Raw genomic sequence first — 18,865 nt, 5'->3', positions numbered from 1 at the left:
TTAATACAGCACCAGTACAACTATAATCCTAATTTAAAGTTTTTATATGCTGTAGTGCTTAAAAATATTGTGTATATACAAACCTACCATCACCTGTTCAGTGGTTTTACACATACATATTTCTAGTTTGGAACAAAAATCTGCTGCAAAATTGGGGTAGGGATCAAACCCTAAATTGCTCAGAGGGCCTGCCAGGTGAAGTAAATGAATGCAGCAGGAGGTGAGGTGTGAGAGCAGGGAGCAGTGGAGGCTCTGGTGAACTGGAGAGCCGGTGCCCCACCTAGAGGACATGCCGGTGCTCCCATCTGGACTGCTGTCACAGAGGACTGCAAGACAATACTGACAGAGCTTCTAATTTTTCAAGAAAAATCCAAAGATCTAGAGTTTAACTTATATATTTGCATTTTACAAAATATTGTGAGCTAAAGAGAACACATTTGTAGGCTGGATTCAGCACAAAGTCTACCAGTTTTCAACTTTGGCCACAGGTTAATTAGTACAGGGATACACCCCTTGTGCAGTCTAACTCTGTAGAACTATTAACGAATAAAGAATGGCAATGAAAAAACTGATGAATGACTCAAACTTTTACAATACAAGCCTTTTCACCATTGAGTAGATTACCTGTGGGTTTGTCATATATGGACTTTATTATGTTGAGATATATCCCTTCTAGGTCTACTTTGCTGAGAGTTACCATAAAAGGAGATTGAATTTTATCAAATGCCTTTTCTGCATCTATTGAGATGATCATGTGGTTTTTATCCTTTATTTGTTAACGAATCACATTAATTGATTTATGGATGTTGAAGCATTCTTCTATTCCTGAGATAAATCCCACTTGTTCACGGTATATAATCCTTTTAATGTATCATCAAATCTGGCCTGCTAATATTTTGTTGAGAATTTTTGCACCTATATTAAAGGATTATTAGCCTGTAATTTCCTTTTATTAGTAAGGTCATTTTTCTTTTTTCTTTTTTGAGACAGGGGAAGAGGGGAAGGCAGAGGGAGGGGAAACAAGAGGTGAAGGGAGGGGTAGAGAGAAGCCATCAACTCATTGTTCTATTTAGTTATGTACCCATTCCTCATAAATGCCCTGACTGAGGCTTGAACTGGCAACCTCAGGACTGAGTTGGCCTCCTTAGGATCAAGCTGGCAACCCTAGCAATCCAAGACGACGCTCTATTCACTGCACCATTGGCCAGGGTACTTTTAGTAATGTCATTATCTGGTTTTGGTGTCAGGGTAATGCTGGTCTCATAAAATGAGTTTGGGCCTGACCTGTGGTGGCACAGGGGATAAAGCACTGGCCTGGAATGCTGAAGTCACCAGTTCAAAACCCTGGACTTGCCTGGTCAAGGCACATGTGAAAAGCAACTATGAGTTGATGCTTCCTGTTCCTCCCCCTGCCTTTCTCTCTCTCTCTCTTCTCTCTGTAAAATCAATAAATAAAATCTTAAAAAAAACCATGAGTTTGAAAGCATTCTTTCCTGTTTAATTAAAAAAATATATTTTAAGAAGGACAGGTACTAATTCTTCTTTTTTTTTTTTTTTGTATTTTTCTGAAGCTGGAAACGAGGAGAGACAGTCAGACAGACTCCCGCATGCGCCCGACCGGGATCCACCCGGCACGCCCACCAGGGGCGAAGCTCTGCCCCTCCGGGGCATCGCTCTGTTGCGACCAGAGCCACTCTAGCGCCTGGGGCAGAGGCCAAGGAGCCATCCCCAGCGCCCAGGCCATCTTTGCTCCAATGGAGCCTCGGCTGCGGGAGGGGAAGAGAGAGACAGAGAGGAAGGAGAGGGGGAGGGGTGGAGAAGCAAATGGGCGCTTCTCTTGTGTGCCCTGGCCGGGAATCGACCCGGGACTTCTGCACGCCAGGCCGATGCTCTACCACTGAGCCAACCGGCCAGGGCCTACTAATTCTTCTTTGACTGGTAGATACCATTTGGTCCTGGACTTTTATTTTATCTACAATTGGGAACAAGACAAAGATATCTACTATTACTACTATTCCACATTAATACTGGAAGTCCTAGCCACAGCAATCAGACAATATAAAGAAATAAAAAGCATCCAAACTGAAAAGGAAAAAGCAAAACTCTATTATTAGAATAAATGACTTCAGTAAACTTGTAGGATACAGAATCAATATACAGTAATCTGTTGTTTCTATATACTAATAACAAATAGATGAGAAGATTTACAATTGTCTCAAAAAGTATAAAACATGTAGTACTAAATTTAACCAAAGAAGTGAAAGACCTGTACTCTGAAAACTATAAGACACTGAGGAAAGAAATTAAACAAGATACAAAAATATGAAAGGCTATATATACCTTGCTCATAGATTGGAAGGATTAATATTGTTAAAATTACTACCTAAACTAATATACAGATTCAATGCAATCATTATGAAAATACCAATGATATTCTTCTTAGGATTAGAACTAATCCTAAAATTTATATGGAACCACAAAAGAAATAGCCAAAGAAATGTTGAGAAAGAACAAAGTAGTATTATATTCCCTAATATCAAACTATACTACAAAGCTACAACAGTCAAAAACAGTAGGGTACTGGCATAAAAAAGATACATATATATTCATCAAATAGAACAGAAAATCCAAAAACAAATCCTTGCTAATGGGGTAAAAACAGTTTCGTCAGCCTGACCAGTGTGGTGGCGCAATGGACTGAATAGTGGCCTGAGATGCTGAGGGCCCCAGTTCAAAACCCTAAGATCTCTGGCTAAAGCATGGGCTCACTGGCTCGAGTGCGGGATCATCACCATGATCCCAAGGTCGCTGGCTAGAGCCCAAAGGTCACTGGCTAGAAGCTCAAGGTTGCTGGCTTGAGCAAGGCTTCACTGGCTCAGCTTGAGCTCTACATCTCCATCATAGGAACCTATGAGAAGCAATCAATAAACAACTAAAGTGAAGCAACTATAAGTTGATGCTTCTCATTACTCTCCACCTCCCTCTCCCTTCCTGTCTAAGAAAAGAAAAACCAGTCTCTCCAATAAGTGGTATTGGCAAAACTGTACAGATAAATGCAAAATACAAAACTGGACCACTTTCTTATATCACATACAAAATAAACTAAAAATGGATTAAAAACTTAAATGTTAGACCTGAAACCATAAAACTCTGAGAAGAAAACCCTTTTTGTCATTGCTCTCAGCAATATTTTTTTGGATTTATCTTCTCAAGCAAGGAAAACAAAAGAAAAAATTTTAGTATAGGTGCTGCCTAAGTGAGCACAAGAAGAAAAAATTAAAGAATGTCATTGCAACAAAGTTTTTGCACAGTGAAGAAAACCATCAACAAAACAAAAAAACAACCTACTGAATAGGACAAGATATTTGCAAAAGATATATCCAATAAAGGGTTAATATCTAAAATACATAAATAACTCATAAAACTTAACACCAACGAACCCTAAATAATCCAATCAAAAATAGGTAGAGGTCCTGAATAGACATTTCTTCCCAGACATACAGATGGTCAAGTGACATGAAAAGATGCTCAACATCACTATCACCAGTGAAATGCAAACAGAAACCACAACGAGATATCACCATACACCTGTTAAGGTGGCTATCAAATAAATTAACAAGTAACAAGTGCTGGTGAGCATGTGGAGAAACAAGAATTGGTGGGAATGTAAATTAGTGCAGTCACTATGGATAACAGTACGGCAATTCCTCAAAAAATTAAAAATAGAGCAGCCATATGACCCAGCAATTCCACTTCTGTGAATTTATCTGAAGAAAACAAAAACACTAATTTAAAAAGACATATGCATCCTTATGTTCACTGCAGAATTATTTACAATAACTAAAGACATGGAAGTAACCTAGAGCTCCATCAACAGATACACATACATATACATATCCAATGGACTATCATTCAGCTATAAAAAGAATGGTATCTTGTCATTTTTTTTTTTTTTTTTTTGTATTTTTCTGAAGCTGGAAACGGGGAGAGACAGTCAGACAGATTCCCGCATGCGCCCGACCGAGATCCACCCGGCATGCCCACCAAGGGGCGATGCTCTGCCCCTCCAGGGCGTCGCTCTGTTGCGACCAGAGCCACTCCAGCGCCTGGGGCAGAGGCCAAGGAGCCATCCCCAGGGCCCGGGCCATCTCTGCTCCAATGGAGCCTCGCTGCGGGAGGGGAAGAGAGAGACAAAGAGGAAGGAGAGGGGGAGGGGTGGAGAAGCAGATGGATGCTTCTCCTGTGTGCCCTGGCCGGGAATCGAACCCGGGACTTCTGCACGCCAGGCCGACGCTCTACCACTGAGCCAACCGGCCAGGGCCAGTATCTTGTCATTTTTTAACACATAGATGGACCTAGAGAGCATTATGCTAAGGGAAGTAAGTCAAAGACAAATACTGTATGATCTCACTTATACGTGAACCTAAAAAAACAAAACACAAAATGAATGAAAAAATAAAACAGAAACAGACCCAAAGATACAGAGAACAAGCTGATAGTTGCCAAAGGGAGAATGAGGGTGGGGGAGGGGAGAAAATACACAGATAACTTTAAAAGAAAACCTTTAAAAGATTATCATTACAATTTCAGTTTGAAAAATAGCAGTTTCTAAAACACTGGTCTCTCAAGCTTTGCATTTAAAAAACTAAATTGAAATATAAGCCAGTGCTCTTCATTTCTGAAAGAAAATATATAAATAAATGAACCCACATCTAATATCTAAAAAGAAAGAACCTATCTGTTTCGATTCTGTTTCAGGTTCGAGTAGCAGACAAACTAAACGGGACATTAAAATAAGAAGCAGGGGCCCATCCACGCCAGTCCCGGCACCTACCGCAGAGCCAGGCTCTCCCTTAGGTTCACTGGCATCAGGCTCCGTGTCCTCGGTCTTGACCTCAGTCTTCATTTCTAGCATTGGAATGTCGGGTCCTGGCTGCTGGGAGTTGGTTTCAGCACTTGCCACTGAGGATGGAGTGGGCACCCTGTTCTCAATGCTGGCTGCTGCCTGGGAAAGCTGTAGGGAAACCAAAACCGTTTCTCTAATAAAGACACAATATAAATGATCTTAAACTCTGCTGCTCACCCAATATACAGTTTTGTATTAATATTTCTCAATGCTAACCTAGTAAGCATCCCTATTTGAAAGAAATGAAGAACAAAAGTTCAAACAGGAGTTAGGAGTTCTGGAGAAGACAGCATCAGAAAAAAACACAATTGACTTTTTTTGTCAAGAATACAGAGATGGAAGAGCAAAGCTTTCTATATATGAATATAAAATTATTTTCTGCAAGCTTTCTACCTAAGCCACAGACCCTATTTTAAAATTAATTCCTTCCAGTAAGACCATTATTATTTACAGTTAAAGGCTGAATTATAAATATATGAAAAAGGGAAAAAGGTGCCTAATAGAACAAGAATATAATTAGCTGGTTAACTGCTTGAACCGTGGTGGTATTGATAGCAGAGGAATAACCAAACATTAAGAAAAGGGACCACTAAAAGAATTCCATATTTTCAAAGTCTTATCCAATGAAGTTTAAAGTATACCAACAAAAGATAAGGTAAAATTAGAAAGGCTTTGGAGAAATACAAATAGATATGTTATCTTGGGATTGTTTTGGGGATTAATTTTGATACTTTATATATAAATACCTTAAGTCCCCAAGAATACAGTTAATGTATTTCAGGGGGACAGGGGTTTCTAAGTTAGACTGGTAAAACAAATACTAAGATTTTCATAACCGGGAGAGGAAGGTGGAGGCGACAGTGGGCAGCCACAGGTCCGCGGAGGACTGGGCAGATCTAAGCCATAGGGTGTACTAACCTGGGTCTACCGTTTTGTCATAAAAAAGAAAAGGCTTCTAGTCTGAAAACAAGGCTAATAGGCAGGTCAAAGCACATAAATCAGAAATGTGACTACATTCTTACAATATTAGGAGGGAAAATTCCCCAACTCAGAAGACATCAATCTAGGACAGATAATGGGAAACATACTACTCCTATACAGATGTAGTTTTAAAATTCTACAGAAGACTCATGTATTATTTCTTTATAATGGCTGATTTTGCAAACACATTTAATTAGGGAAGGTAACATAAATCATGCTCTGCCAAACAGCCTTCAGAGCCAATGTTGGAAACAAAACATGGCTCATTATGGTTCTATTTGAGTGCAGTTCCTTTCTGAGGATGTATCAAGATGCTGCAGGAACTTCATGACAGAATTTTTTATGTGAAAGTTCTCATCTAAGAGTCTTAGATCAAAGACAACAGACAGAGAGGCTCACCGGTGTGCCAGGAGGCTGGGCATGCACAGGCGTTGGCTGCTGCTGCGATGATTGAGGGGTGGCCACAGAAGGAGGCTGAACTGGGGTCTGAGGCTGTGGGGTCACCTGGGCTGCTGTCTGGACCGTAGGGGTGCTCTGGGCTTGGCTGGCACTGGGCACTGAGCCTGGAGTTGGGGTGGGAGTCTGCCCGGAAGACGACACAGGAGTTGATGGCTGGGTTGGAGCTGCTGGCTGGGGTGGAGTCATGCCAGGTGCTGCTGGATGCTGGAGAGACGGCATGCCAGCCGCTGTGGAAGCAGGAGGTGGAGTCTGGTGCAATGTTGACTGTGTCACTGGTGGGCAAGGCAGCTGGGACCCAAGCATGTTCAGAGGGTTGGGAAGAGCAGCACCAGGCACCTGCCCCTAAAAAAGGAAACAGAATGTTACAATTACTTTCCCCATTTAAGATGTGGCAAACACATGTGAAGAATTAAGTGTATGAAAATCTAATCCTGCTTTCTTGAAAAGGTGTGCTGGTTTGATGGGCATGTTCCACTTGCAAAAATTTATCCAGTTGTACACTTACATTAATGTGCACTTTCCAATAAAGTTAATGCTATGAATGTTTCCTATACTTTGATTTATATAACTGTCGAACCCTCTGGTTTAAACACACATATCCACTCAGCTCGCTAGCTTCATGCTCCTTAACATCCACCCACAGTGGCATAGATCTTTTTTTAAAAAGTGAGTTGTTGAAATACTGAAATGTTTCAGTGCAGTGGTCTTAACTAGGGACACACTTCAGAATACCTGCAGACCTTTGGAAAAGTGGTTCCAAATCACTGGTCTACAATGAGGGTCTGAAAACCACCACTCATGGTCAAAACCAGCTAGCTGCCTTTTTCTATACTAAAGTTACACTGGCACATAGAACGCCCATTCATTTACGTAGGAATGAACACGGCCAAAAGGGCTGCTTTTGCCCCACAATAGTGGAGCTGAGTAGGTAAGACAAAGAATTTATGGATGGCCCACAAAGTAAAAAATATTTATAGGACAAATTTGCTACCCGTTTTAGAGCAATGACAAGATATGGAAATTAAGAATAAATAGGCATTTAGCAAGTAAATTGAGTTAATTACTTTTATTCAATATTACTTCATGTTAAAAAATAAAACATGAACTTCATCTTTTCGGGGAAGTTTGGCCTATTTTAAATGTGTACATATATATAGCAGCACTCATACACTGTAACGATTAATAAAAGGGAATAAAAGGTAGTAAAAGGAATGGAAATAGTTCTCTTCAGTTTTGGACTAAGTAAAAACACATTTAATAACTACTACTCAACTGATCCAGTTAGCCTGATTCGCCTGGGTAGTTCACTGACAGGTAACAGGATAGACAAACCAAAATATTAGCAGTGAACTCACAGAACTTTTTTTTATTCACTCTAAAATTCAACGTTTCTCAGGGTTGCATAAGATGAAACTTAGAATTTAAAAGACAAATAAAAACTTAATAAAATGACAATGAAAACCCCACAAATCAAATCACGAAAGCAGACAAACCAAAATACCATAACTTTTTACATGAAGGTTACCCCAAGATGGTAAGTCATTCCAAACAAGGTGAAATGGTAAGACAAAATGAAGAAAATCAAGAGATGCTAAAAAATGAAAATGAAATGTGAAATGCGTAGTCTAGAATTCCAATTTCCATGAAATAAGATACGTTCAGGTTGGTAGTAAGCTGGGGCTATGTCAATGTAGGTGGCCCAAAGGCAAACAGTACCTGCGACACGCCTGTCTGGGACGCTGGCTGTCCCATGCCTACACTGTTCACACTTATTGTCCCACTAGATGAAGGGAACTGGTTTTGTGACAGGAACTGGTTCTGTGCAGGCGCCTGGGCCATCATGTTGTTGGCATGTGCACCCATCATGTTCGGAGGCTGAGGCATTCGAGAAGGAGAAATGGCCATCTAAAAAACAACAAGCCATCAATGAGAGTTCAGAGGACGAGGGCCAAGGTATTCAAGATAAACTAGAAGAGACAGAAATCTTCAAATCCTCTCTCCCTCTTGGGAAGAGAAACACCCCCCACTAAAACACAGCTCTCAGGCTCTGCCTGCTTTCTCATACAAAGTCTCTAATGAGGGCTTCCACCTTCTCTCCTAATGAGTAGGCTTCATATTGTCCTCTGGATTGAACTCAATAGCATGCTATAATTTAGAGTTCAAAGGATGCCTTTATGAGTTCTGTGAAGCACTTAGAAAGCAGCCCCAGGAGAGTAGGCTCTAGGAGTCAACAAACACTGACAAGTCCCTCTCAGCCAGATATGTGAGGCTGCCTACTCCCTTCACAGAACTCCCATCTTCGCACAGAGACATTGGGTCCCATGAATTTGTCATTCCAATAAAAATACAAATAAATGGTCAAATAATTTTGACTATAGTGATAAAGACGGGGGGGGGGGGGGGGAGGAGGAAATAAAACATAACCCAAATCTAAAGGAACAAGTACCATAGGATTCTAGACGATCTACAATTTCACTGCTTAGAGATTTTCCTTTTTGGGCAAGGCCTCCTCAGCACATCTAAGGCAAGCGGGACTTACCCCTGGAACAGAGCTCATGCTGTTCATTGGGACAGAGTGGTTCATGGGGGATGCTGCACGCGGTCCCATGGGAGCTTGTGGCAACTGTACATTCCCCAAGGACATCGGGTTAAATGAATTCATCCCTGTAAACGTGCCCACAATGGTTCATTAGGAAAAGCATCCATAGGAAAACAGAATTACAACTCGCCCAATAAACTCTAAGCAAAGTAATATGAAACACATACACAACACATACAACCAAAGGAAATCAAGCTAATCAGATAAGACAACAGAATTTCCACATCTTGAGGTTGAGAGGGGACAGAGCAGAATGAGGAGATGAGGACAGTAAGTCAAGCAAACCACATAAACAAGGCTGAGGAAGCAGTGATCAGCATGGTGGCAGCCTGCACGAAGAGTCAAAGCGAGGCTACATTGGAAGGTGCTCCCACTATGGAAGAGGTGTTAACTAACTAAAGCCAGGGCACCATCTGAGCCAACTTCTCACTAAGGCCTTCTGGAGCATCTGGCTTCCACCTTCTCTCCTCAGGAAGCCCGTTCTCATTCCCCACCACTACCAGGGCCTCCTAGCTCTCCAGCTGGGTTTATATTTATTGTTACAATCTGGGATAAGACTCAAAATATGGTTTTAATTTTGCAACTTAAGTGTTTAGAAAGCATCGAAGGGTGGCCAGTTCTCAACCTCAGCCTTCTCTCTACAAACTAGAAAAATCTCATTTTCACGGTACCTTTGGCGTCCCGGGACTGCCCACAGTCTGCAAGAACGTCACACCGTGAAAGACACCTCACTAGTTTCTAAGTGTCTCTAGACCACGACCTCTCATTCTTTGTAATTTCCCACAATCCTCTGTAAACGGTTTCTTCTATAATATCAGTTTATCTACCATGTCTTTTTCAGTATGCAATAAGATTATTGTAACTTTAAAAATGACCTTTTTTCCCCTCCCAAACTACTGTTCACACAGCAGATCAAAGCCTTGCTTTAGAATCATCTGGATAATGTCACCACCTATTTCACAACCTACAAAAACATCCTACTGTTCAAGTCTCAATTTGACACAAAACTGTAAAAGGTTTGATATGCTCCTTATCCCCAAACTCCCAAATTGAAATGATGCTTCAACCAAGCAAAACCACAGAATTTCAACCTGAAAAGAATCTTAGAAAGTTGTTCAGACCATTTGCCAGTCCCCCAGCTTGAAGCAGTCTCTGAGCATGAACCCTCTTGGTTGGGCTCGGCCACCAGCACTCACAGGACCCAGAGCTGCTGTCACACTTTTCCTGCTGCACTCCCCGTTGCTGCTTGCTGCCCCAGGACTGGCCTGATGTTCTCCTTTCACACATTCAGAAATGTTTCCTTCCCCTACTTACAGTGCTTTTCTGTGAGCCTCTTCCTAATGACTTTGCCTATCCATTAAAATATAAGACAAAAACTAAATAGCTAAATCCCACTCCTGATCTCCTAACTTCCAAATACAACCAATATTCATACTGCCTCTGGATATTAATTCTGCTCACTGGCAAAGAAGAATAGAAGGAAAAGGAGGAGCTATAGCTATAAAAAAAGAGATAAACGGGAAAAAATACACTTTGTGGCTGTTGAAAGGTAAATAAAAACGATTCACAGCAATAGTTAAATACCTTGAGAAACTTGCATGCGATTCACTGGAAGGGGCATCGGCCCATCTACAATGGCAGGAAAATAAAGTTACTTAAAATAATCCTGGATTTAGAAATAAGGAATTTAATCTTTTTTAAAATTTATTTATTTAGATTGTATTTATTTATTTTTAGAGAGAAGATAGAGATATAGAATAAGAAGGGGGGAGGAGCAGGAAGCATCAACTTATGGGAATAGGTGCCTTGACCAGGCTAGCGCGGGGTTTTGAACTGGCAAACTCAGCGTTCCAGGTGGACGCTTTATCCACTGTGCTACCACAGGTCAGGCAGGAATTTTATCTTGAGTACTTCAAATTTATAGGGAAAACCAGTCAATAGATCCCCAAGCACTGTGCATTCTGCCACCAGCAAACCTTTAAAAGGGCCTCTCCACAAGAGGCTCATCGTCCAAATATAGGCCAATGCACAAGGTCATGACCTCTATCAGTCTCCAAAATGAGGGCTTCCTGAGAACATAATTCCGAAACATACCCCAAACACAGAAGGAAAAACTAGCAAGTAGATTAAGGGCTGGTAGAAGCAAATGGGAGTCCTTACTTGGAGGTCTCACAGGTTGTGACTGTGGAATCCCAGGGGGCTGCGCCCCAGGGGCTGGTAAGGCTGGCTGGTTACCCAAGATGCCTTGTTTATGTAAACGTGACCTCCGTTTTTCTTCTAATTCCTTTTGTATCTTGTAGATTTTCTCTGCTAATAAGTGGTAGTATTCATCCTAAAAAGCAATACCATTTAATATTAGGCAGTCAAAAGTGTAAAAAACAAATTATCTGGTTTGTATATTCTAACAAACTAATGAACTTTTTCTTAAGCACATCGGCAAAGATAAGTACTCAACGCTTCTAATAAACCAAAGGCCCAAATTCTTGTTGAACTCCTAGTTACATTACAGGACTTAATAGACAGTAGATACTAAATGCACATTATATTTCACTCCATAGTTGAACCTCTTTTTGAATAGTCACTGGTGCTGGCCAACAACATAGTACAAGCATTATAAACACATGGGCATGGGCATGACATCCATGGATAAAATATAATTTCCTACATACCTCCTTTACCACTGTAGTGTAGTAAACTAAGAGAGTTGTGCGGGGACCTCATGTCTTACCTACTAAGACTCTGCTCTTACAGCCTCACAGTGTTGGGTCTACCCAACTAATATATTCCCCATTTCCAGACAAGTGAGCCAGACAGATGCAGTTATATCCACTGTAAATATGGTGTTGTGCAGGCTGGAACATGGCGGCTTACCCGGCTGTTGGCTGACTCATACATGTCCCCTTCCACTTTTTTCGCGTAGGCCACCAGGTTCTCCATGCGGCGGTCCTTCAGGGCTGCGGGGTCTGGTGTTGGGAAGATGGCTTGGACGCTAAAAAGACAAAATACTGTCAACTCACTGTCTTTTTATTTTTTTGACAGAGACAGAGACAGAATCAGAGAGAGGGACAAATAGGGACAGAGAGAAAGGGAGAGAGATGAGAAGCATCAATTCTTCGTTGTGGCACCTTAGTTGTTCATTGATTGCTTTCTCATATGTGCCTTGACTGGGGGGCTACAGTAAAGTGAATGACCCCATACTCAAGCCAGAGCCCTTGGGCTCAAGCTAGTGACCCCGTGCTGAAGCTGGTGAGCCTGCACTCAAGCCGACAACCTTGGGGCTTCAAACCTGGGTCCTCACGTCCCAGTCCGACGCTCTAGCGACTGTATCACCGCCTGGTCATGCTCTATCAACTCACTTTCAATACAACAGCAGTATCTTGCCATTTTATATGTGACATGGAAAGAGAAGCTCATCTACCTATGAGGGAGACACACTTCTGAAAGAAATTCTAAACCTCTCTGGCCTAGAATATGAGTACACAAATGAAGTCATTTTCTGGAGACATACTAATCTGTGATTTATCTCAAAGTCCAACACAGTATTTTGCTATTGACAATAAATGCTAGGTCATCTCAAGAATAATGAGATTGTGAATTCCTATTTTTAAACCACAGAGGTGGGCAAAAGTAGCTTTACAGTTGGAATTGTGATCTTCTTTTGAGTTAACAAAGCTATTGTAATAATCATAACCTGCATATCTTTTCCCATACAAACTATAAACCTACTTTTGCCCACCTCTGTATTTATTACAAATATTTTGATTAAAATAATGAAGAAAAAATACTTCAAGGGAATCAAGTTGGTTAACTTCACCTTCAATTTTACTAGCTCAAGAAAGTTAACTATTAACTTCCTATATGTTCACTGACTGTACAATGGTGCTACCATGCCATCTGTATTCACTAGGCCCAAATTCTCCTGTTCTCAGGGCTCTCCATATATATAAACTGAAGCCATAAATTCAGGCAAAGCTTCTGAGCTAATCCTAGTCCCTTCATGCATCCCAGAGCTCAGAGGACACATCTGGCTGCACTGGGAGCACTAGCCTCTATGACATGGGTCACAGTTCATGCTACTTGGCAAAGCTATGAATACTCTGATGCCCCACAATGAGGATACAAGGACTCAGATTCTCTGGCCTGCCAGCAGTGGCTGTGGTTCCCTAAACAAGGACATGACCCCAGTCAGCTACTAGAATATTATCACATGGGATCGCTAAGGTATTAAAGCATATATCGATGAAAATGCAAAACTGTCATAATGCCATCTGCCACAAAATATTTCCATCACATGTGAATACTGGGTGAGGTGGGAACGTACAGTTTATGTACTAGGTGGCTCCGCAGGTCCTGAGTGACGTGTTCGTGCCAGCCTTTCCGGACACCAGTGCTGGAAGGAGGAGCTGCTGTTGGGATAGTGCTGAGGGTGCCAATGCTCCCAGAGTTAGAGCCGTCATTCATCAGTGGACTGAGGGAAGAAGAAGAATACCTCATCCATCTATTGAAGTAACTCAAATGTGCTTCATTTAAGTAAGGTCTTCAACCAGACAAGACTTTCAAAACGTTTAAATCAGGAGAGCCAAGTGATATTTATACAACAAAATTGAAACCATGTTCTATTATCTGTTCTACATTTATAATTACAAGAAAAAGAGCATGTCCCCACTCAAACTATCTTCTCTGCTGCACATTTAGAAATAATCAGAAATAGTGGGATTCCCAGCCCATTTTCATGTGTGACTGTCACTCAGGAGCCGACTGAAACATGGGTCTCACTTTGTAGCCCCAAGGGAAGTTGGAAGAGCTGATTCTGAAATCAAGTTTGGTGGTTGCTGATCTGTTGTCATTCCTCCTCCTGGAATGTTCATTGGGTTATTTCCTTTAAAGACAGAAAGAAAAGAAATCAACTCCTAAACTATAACACACAAGAGTCTGATAACAGATAAACAAGTCACCATATGAATAACTGAGATAACTGAGTCTTAATGAGCTATGATAATAAACACTATGGCAGGAACTCTAGGAGGTGTGTGTGTGTGTGTGTGTGTGTGTGTGTATATATATATATATATATATGGTCTACCGGAAAGTTCTGTCCGTTTTTGGAATAAAACAAAATACAAATTTTTCTTACCGTCAATAAACTTTATTAAATAATATAATTGCCATTATTATTAATGATTTCTTGCCAGCGTGAGGGCAATTTGTATATCCCATTTTTGAAAAATGTTTTATCTTTTGATGTGAAAAACTGAACCAGTGCTTGTTTGATATCTTCTTCATTTTTGAATTTTTTGCCCTTCAAAAAGTTTTGTAAGGACAAAAACAAGTGATAGTCGGAGGGTGCTAAGTCCGGGGAATATGGTGGATGCGACAGATATGCTTCTGTAGCATTTCTTCCTTGTTGAAATTCGTAAAAATTACAGTGGCGTAAATGAACTTTATCAGTAGCCATGGGTACACTTTCTTTCTTTTTTATTTTATTTTTTGTACTTTTCTGAAGCTGGAAATGGGGAGACAGTCAGACAGACACCCGCACGTGCCCGACCGGGATCTACCCAGCACGCCCACCAGGGGGCGATGCTCTGCCCATCTAGGGCGTCGCTCTGTCGCGACCAGAGCCACTCTAGCGCCTGAGGCAGCGGCCACGGAGCCATCCCCAGCGCCCGGGCCATCTTTGCTCCAATGGAGCCTTGGCTGTGGGAGGGGAAAAGAGAGACAGAGAAGAAGGAGAGGGGGATGGGTGAAGAAGCAGATGGACGCTTCTCCTGTGTACTCTGGCCGGGAATCGAACCTGGGACTTTTGCACGCCAGGCCGACGCTCTACCACTGAGCCAACTGGCCAGGGCCCATGGGTACACTTTCGCTTCACACATAAGACTAACGTGAATCAACTTTGTTTTAGTTAATTTGCTATGTCAGTATGTATACATTAAGTGATAAAAATAGAGAGGCACACATGCGCCAAATAAACGTGCTTACATGTCGAAACTTGTTGTGATAGAAACGAACAGAACTTTCCAGTAGACCATACATATATATATTTATTTTATTTATTTATTTTTTTTGGGGGTATTTTTCTGAAGTGAGAAGCGGGGAGGCAGTGAGACTCCCTCATGCACCCAACTGGGATCCACCCAGTATGCCCACCAGGGGGTGATGCTCTGCCCATCTGGGGCATTGCTCCGTTACAACTGGAACCATTCTAGTGCCTAAAGTGGAGGCCACAGAGCTGTCCTCAGCGTCCGGGCCAACTTTGCTCCAATGGAGCCTTGGCTGCGGGAGGTGAAGAGAGAGACAAAGAGAAAAGAGAGGGGGAAGGGTGGAAAAGCAGATGGGCACTTCTCCTGTGTGCCTTGGCTGGGAATTGAACCCGGGATTTCCACATGCCGGGCCGAAGCTCTACTGCTGAGCCAACCTGCTATGGCTAGGAGTTATATTTTCAATAATGCTGACTGACTTTTACAAATTCAGTTAAGACTCCTTCCCACTACACTTTGTGAATAAAAGAAGACATTTTTATGGAGGCTAGATGGTATCACAAGTGTACTCTATGGTTGTGGAAAAACCTAGAAATGATCCATTTCGCCTTCAGATTTTGTTTCTGGCTTTAATCAAATCATGCCCTAAACAACTAAACTGACTTGTCACATATTATGTGTTATCTATTTTTTTTTCCATATCAGAATACAAAACCATCAATATTAAGTGTAGGTACAAAGCATTGAAGTTCAATTTTTCTACAGCATTCACTTTAAAGTATAAAAGTTAACAGTCTTATTCCAAATTATACCATCGAGAGGAGTGGAGTTAGATTAGATCTCAGGTCTTAGGACTCTAACCCAATCTCCTGGTCAGTAGAAGTTAAGATATGCATTAGGGCAGTTGTTTTCCAAAAAGAAACAAATGAGATGTTTTTAATTGGCTACTTTTAAGGATAATTTTTAAGGTAAGATATTCTACTAAGAACAAAACTAGCACAATGACCTTTTTTTTTTAAATTTTTTAAATTAAAAAAAATTTTTTTTTAGTTTTATTTATTCATTTTAGAGAGGAGAGAAAGAGGGGGGGAGAGAGAGAGAGAGAGAGAGAGAGAGAGAGAGAGAGAGAGAGAGAGAGAGGGAGGAACTGGAAGCATCAACTCCATATGTGCCTTGACTAGGCAAGCCCAGGGTTTCGAACTGGCGACCTCAGCATTTCCAGGTCGACGCTTTATCCACTGCGCCACCACAGGTCAGGCCACAACAACCTTGATTTAACTTGACTGACATGGTGCTTGGCTTAAGCCTATGTTTAAAAGGACTATGTCAATTTAAAGGAAAATATTAAAAAACAACATGCAAAGGTGGCAAAAATTGTAGAGAAGTGTAAGCCTACATGTAGGAAAATGGCTAGAGATCAGATTGCTGCCCTGAAACAAGTCTTTGGTGCGGACTTTGGAAGGCCAAGTCCTGCAGAGGCAGAACGCTGTCCTAGCAAGCACTGATAAGATTGTTTAAAGGAAGCAGCTGATCCCTATAGCCATTTTCTGCATACCTGAAAGGTATGAGTTAATCATCCTTCTCTGCACCTCAACCTATGCTCTGCTAATTTAACCCAGGCTCTGCTAATTCGTTTGATGAGTAAAGAAACGAATAAATACAACGAGCCTGCAGAGATCTGGGCTCTTGGGCTCTCGATCCTAGAGGCTGGAGTTCCCTGTACCCATCTTTTCTTTATGTTGTGTTTTGTGTGTTTTTTCTTAAGTCCTGCAGTGCCTTCCTTTCATGCACACCCGTTGCCGAGCTGATCTCAGTACAAAAGACCAAACAAATACTGGCAAATAATAGGGTGAGATGACACTAGGCTACACTAGTATATACAGAAGGCTGAGACAGGAGAGATTTTCTGAGACTCTTGTTAACATGTCCATGTCCGGGCTGGTCAATTCCAGCTGTAGGATAACCAATTATAACCAGGATGTGTTAGAAGTTGTACACCATCTACAAATTCTCTGTCAAATAAATGGTGTACTGAGAGTTAATCCAAGTGGTATAACCATAATTCAACCATAATTCTAACTTCTGAGACTTTGGCATTCTAAGCCATATGAAATCTCCTTTATGAAAACTGTCCAGACAGAAGTAGCACAAGCAAGCAACAAAAATATTTGCTTCACTTGCAAATGCTCTTCTTTTTGAAAGCCTGTAACACATCTCTTGCATTGAAGATGTTAGCCTTTTACTGCATAGGTTTTTGTTATTTTTTAGCAAGAAAGAGGCAGAGACAGACAGGAAGGGAGAGATGAGAAACATCAACTTGTAGTCGCACCATAATATACTGCTCACAAAAATTACGGGATATTTCAAAATGAATATGAAGCGATAAAATATCCCCTAATTTTTGTGAGCAGTTTTAATACATATGTTAATTTGAATTTAAAGTAAAAACAATAACTGAAAAGAGCCTTGGGTTCCAGGAAGACATGTCATTCTCATTGCTGCATTTGGAGAAAGGAGTTTTCAAGAGTTCTTTCACCTACCCAGGGGGTTGAGAGTCCTCATCTGCTGGTGACTTTGAGGCTGTGCTGGTTGCTGGCCAGGAACCTGAGGCTGCAGCTGCGTCTGGGGCTGGTTCAGGTAGGGGAGTCCAAGAGCAGCATAAGCTCGCTGCATGGAGCTGGGGTCTATGGGATTTGGGTTACTTAAAGAAGTAGCATTCTGCTGGCCTGTACCAACAGAACCAATTGTGTTCTGAATTCCACTAGCTGGAGACCCCAGGATGGCTATAACAAACAGAGAGACAAACAAAAAGGTAAGTACAAGGGAGAAGCCCATAAATTATTTAAAAATTACTGAGAAGCAAGTAAAACTTTATCAGAAAACTATCTATGTATGTAATGAAGCATTAGAACAAGGCTACCAAGTAAGGAGGTATGCAGAGAAAAACGATTTTATTCTATACATCTATTCTGCACAGCAGTAAAAGAGCAAAAAGCTGAAGAAAATCCAAGCTTCTCCCTTAGAAAGTAACAGATCATCATACGGGTATCACCTACTAAAAATTACTGTGTATCAAAGTCTAGAGACTCATAAGAAATCAGTTCTGGGGGAGTGGCAAAAGTGGTAGCAGAAAGTGTTTTCTTTGGGGGTCATCAGCCATCACTGAGATGAACTAAATGTTCATACTGCTGCCATTCTCCCTGGGTCCTTTGCTGCCTACCTGTACAGGTACAGAAGGATTAATAAAAGGAGCAGAGGTGATAGTCAATCAATTATTAATAAATCTATGATGTGATCTCCTAAATAACAAAATCATAATTCCTTGAAACTTATGTGTGCAATGACCGTATTAACACTATAAATTCTTTCTGCCAAGTTTCCTATGCACGTGGGCACCGTGCTGAGCTCTCTGACAATGTAAAGCTGGTAAAACAAAAAAGTGTACTTGATTGATTGATTTAATTGAAATTAATAGATGGAAAGAAGCTTGGGAATTTTGCAAGGATTTTGATTTACTCAGGTGTTGCCTCAGCGTCACTGATATTCAGGAACTGGCTCTGTCTCCTGCAACCACCTTTAATTTCTCTACAGGAAAATCTGTGGCAACATAAAGAATCCCATTCCCAAGAGCTCCAAAGTTGACCCCAAACTTGCAAATCCTTGGTCATTTCAAGTTCAATTCATCCATCTGTCCGCCCATCAATTTAAATGTCCTTATTAGGTTAGCACTTACCATATAAGTTTCATGGCATACTATTTATTCTTATTTTTAACAGTTCCTTTCTGACCCACTTCCCTAAACTTTAGAGTCATATTATAAATAACAGCTGATAAAACTGACACAACAATATGATCTTTAGTACATTAAATACTAAGACCGTCTTTCAAAATCAGACCATTATGTTTAAAAGCTGTATTCTCACATTCAACCATCAGTGC

The 18,865-nt window shown here is 41.1% G+C and overlaps 1 protein-coding gene across 2 annotated transcripts in view; it reads right to left on the bottom strand.

The window, feature by feature from the left end:
* Positions 1-18,865, bottom strand: part of CREBBP (CREB binding protein) — a 156,696-nt gene that overhangs the window by 43,889 nt on the left and 93,942 nt on the right. For both annotated transcript variants that reach the window (XM_066382707.1, XM_066382708.1), the window contains 10 exons: positions 17,467-17,709; positions 13,722-13,824; positions 13,267-13,413; positions 11,817-11,934; positions 11,106-11,277; positions 10,530-10,574; positions 8,886-9,010; positions 8,063-8,251; positions 6,287-6,688; positions 4,835-5,014 (listed from right to left, as the gene is read on the bottom strand). In XM_066382707.1, the coding sequence (XP_066238804.1) occupies positions 4,835-5,014; positions 6,287-6,688; positions 8,063-8,251; positions 8,886-9,010; positions 10,530-10,574; positions 11,106-11,277; positions 11,817-11,934; positions 13,267-13,413; positions 13,722-13,824; positions 17,467-17,709 (1,724 nt within the window). The remainder of the gene's footprint in view (positions 1-4,834; positions 5,015-6,286; positions 6,689-8,062; positions 8,252-8,885; positions 9,011-10,529; positions 10,575-11,105; positions 11,278-11,816; positions 11,935-13,266; positions 13,414-13,721; positions 13,825-17,466; positions 17,710-18,865) is intronic.

This window comes from Saccopteryx leptura, chromosome 4 (assembly GCF_036850995.1).
Source record: "Saccopteryx leptura isolate mSacLep1 chromosome 4, mSacLep1_pri_phased_curated, whole genome shotgun sequence".
Lineage (NCBI taxonomy): Eukaryota > Metazoa > Chordata > Mammalia > Chiroptera > Emballonuridae > Saccopteryx > Saccopteryx leptura.
This window is presented reverse-complemented; position numbering and strand designations above follow the sequence as displayed.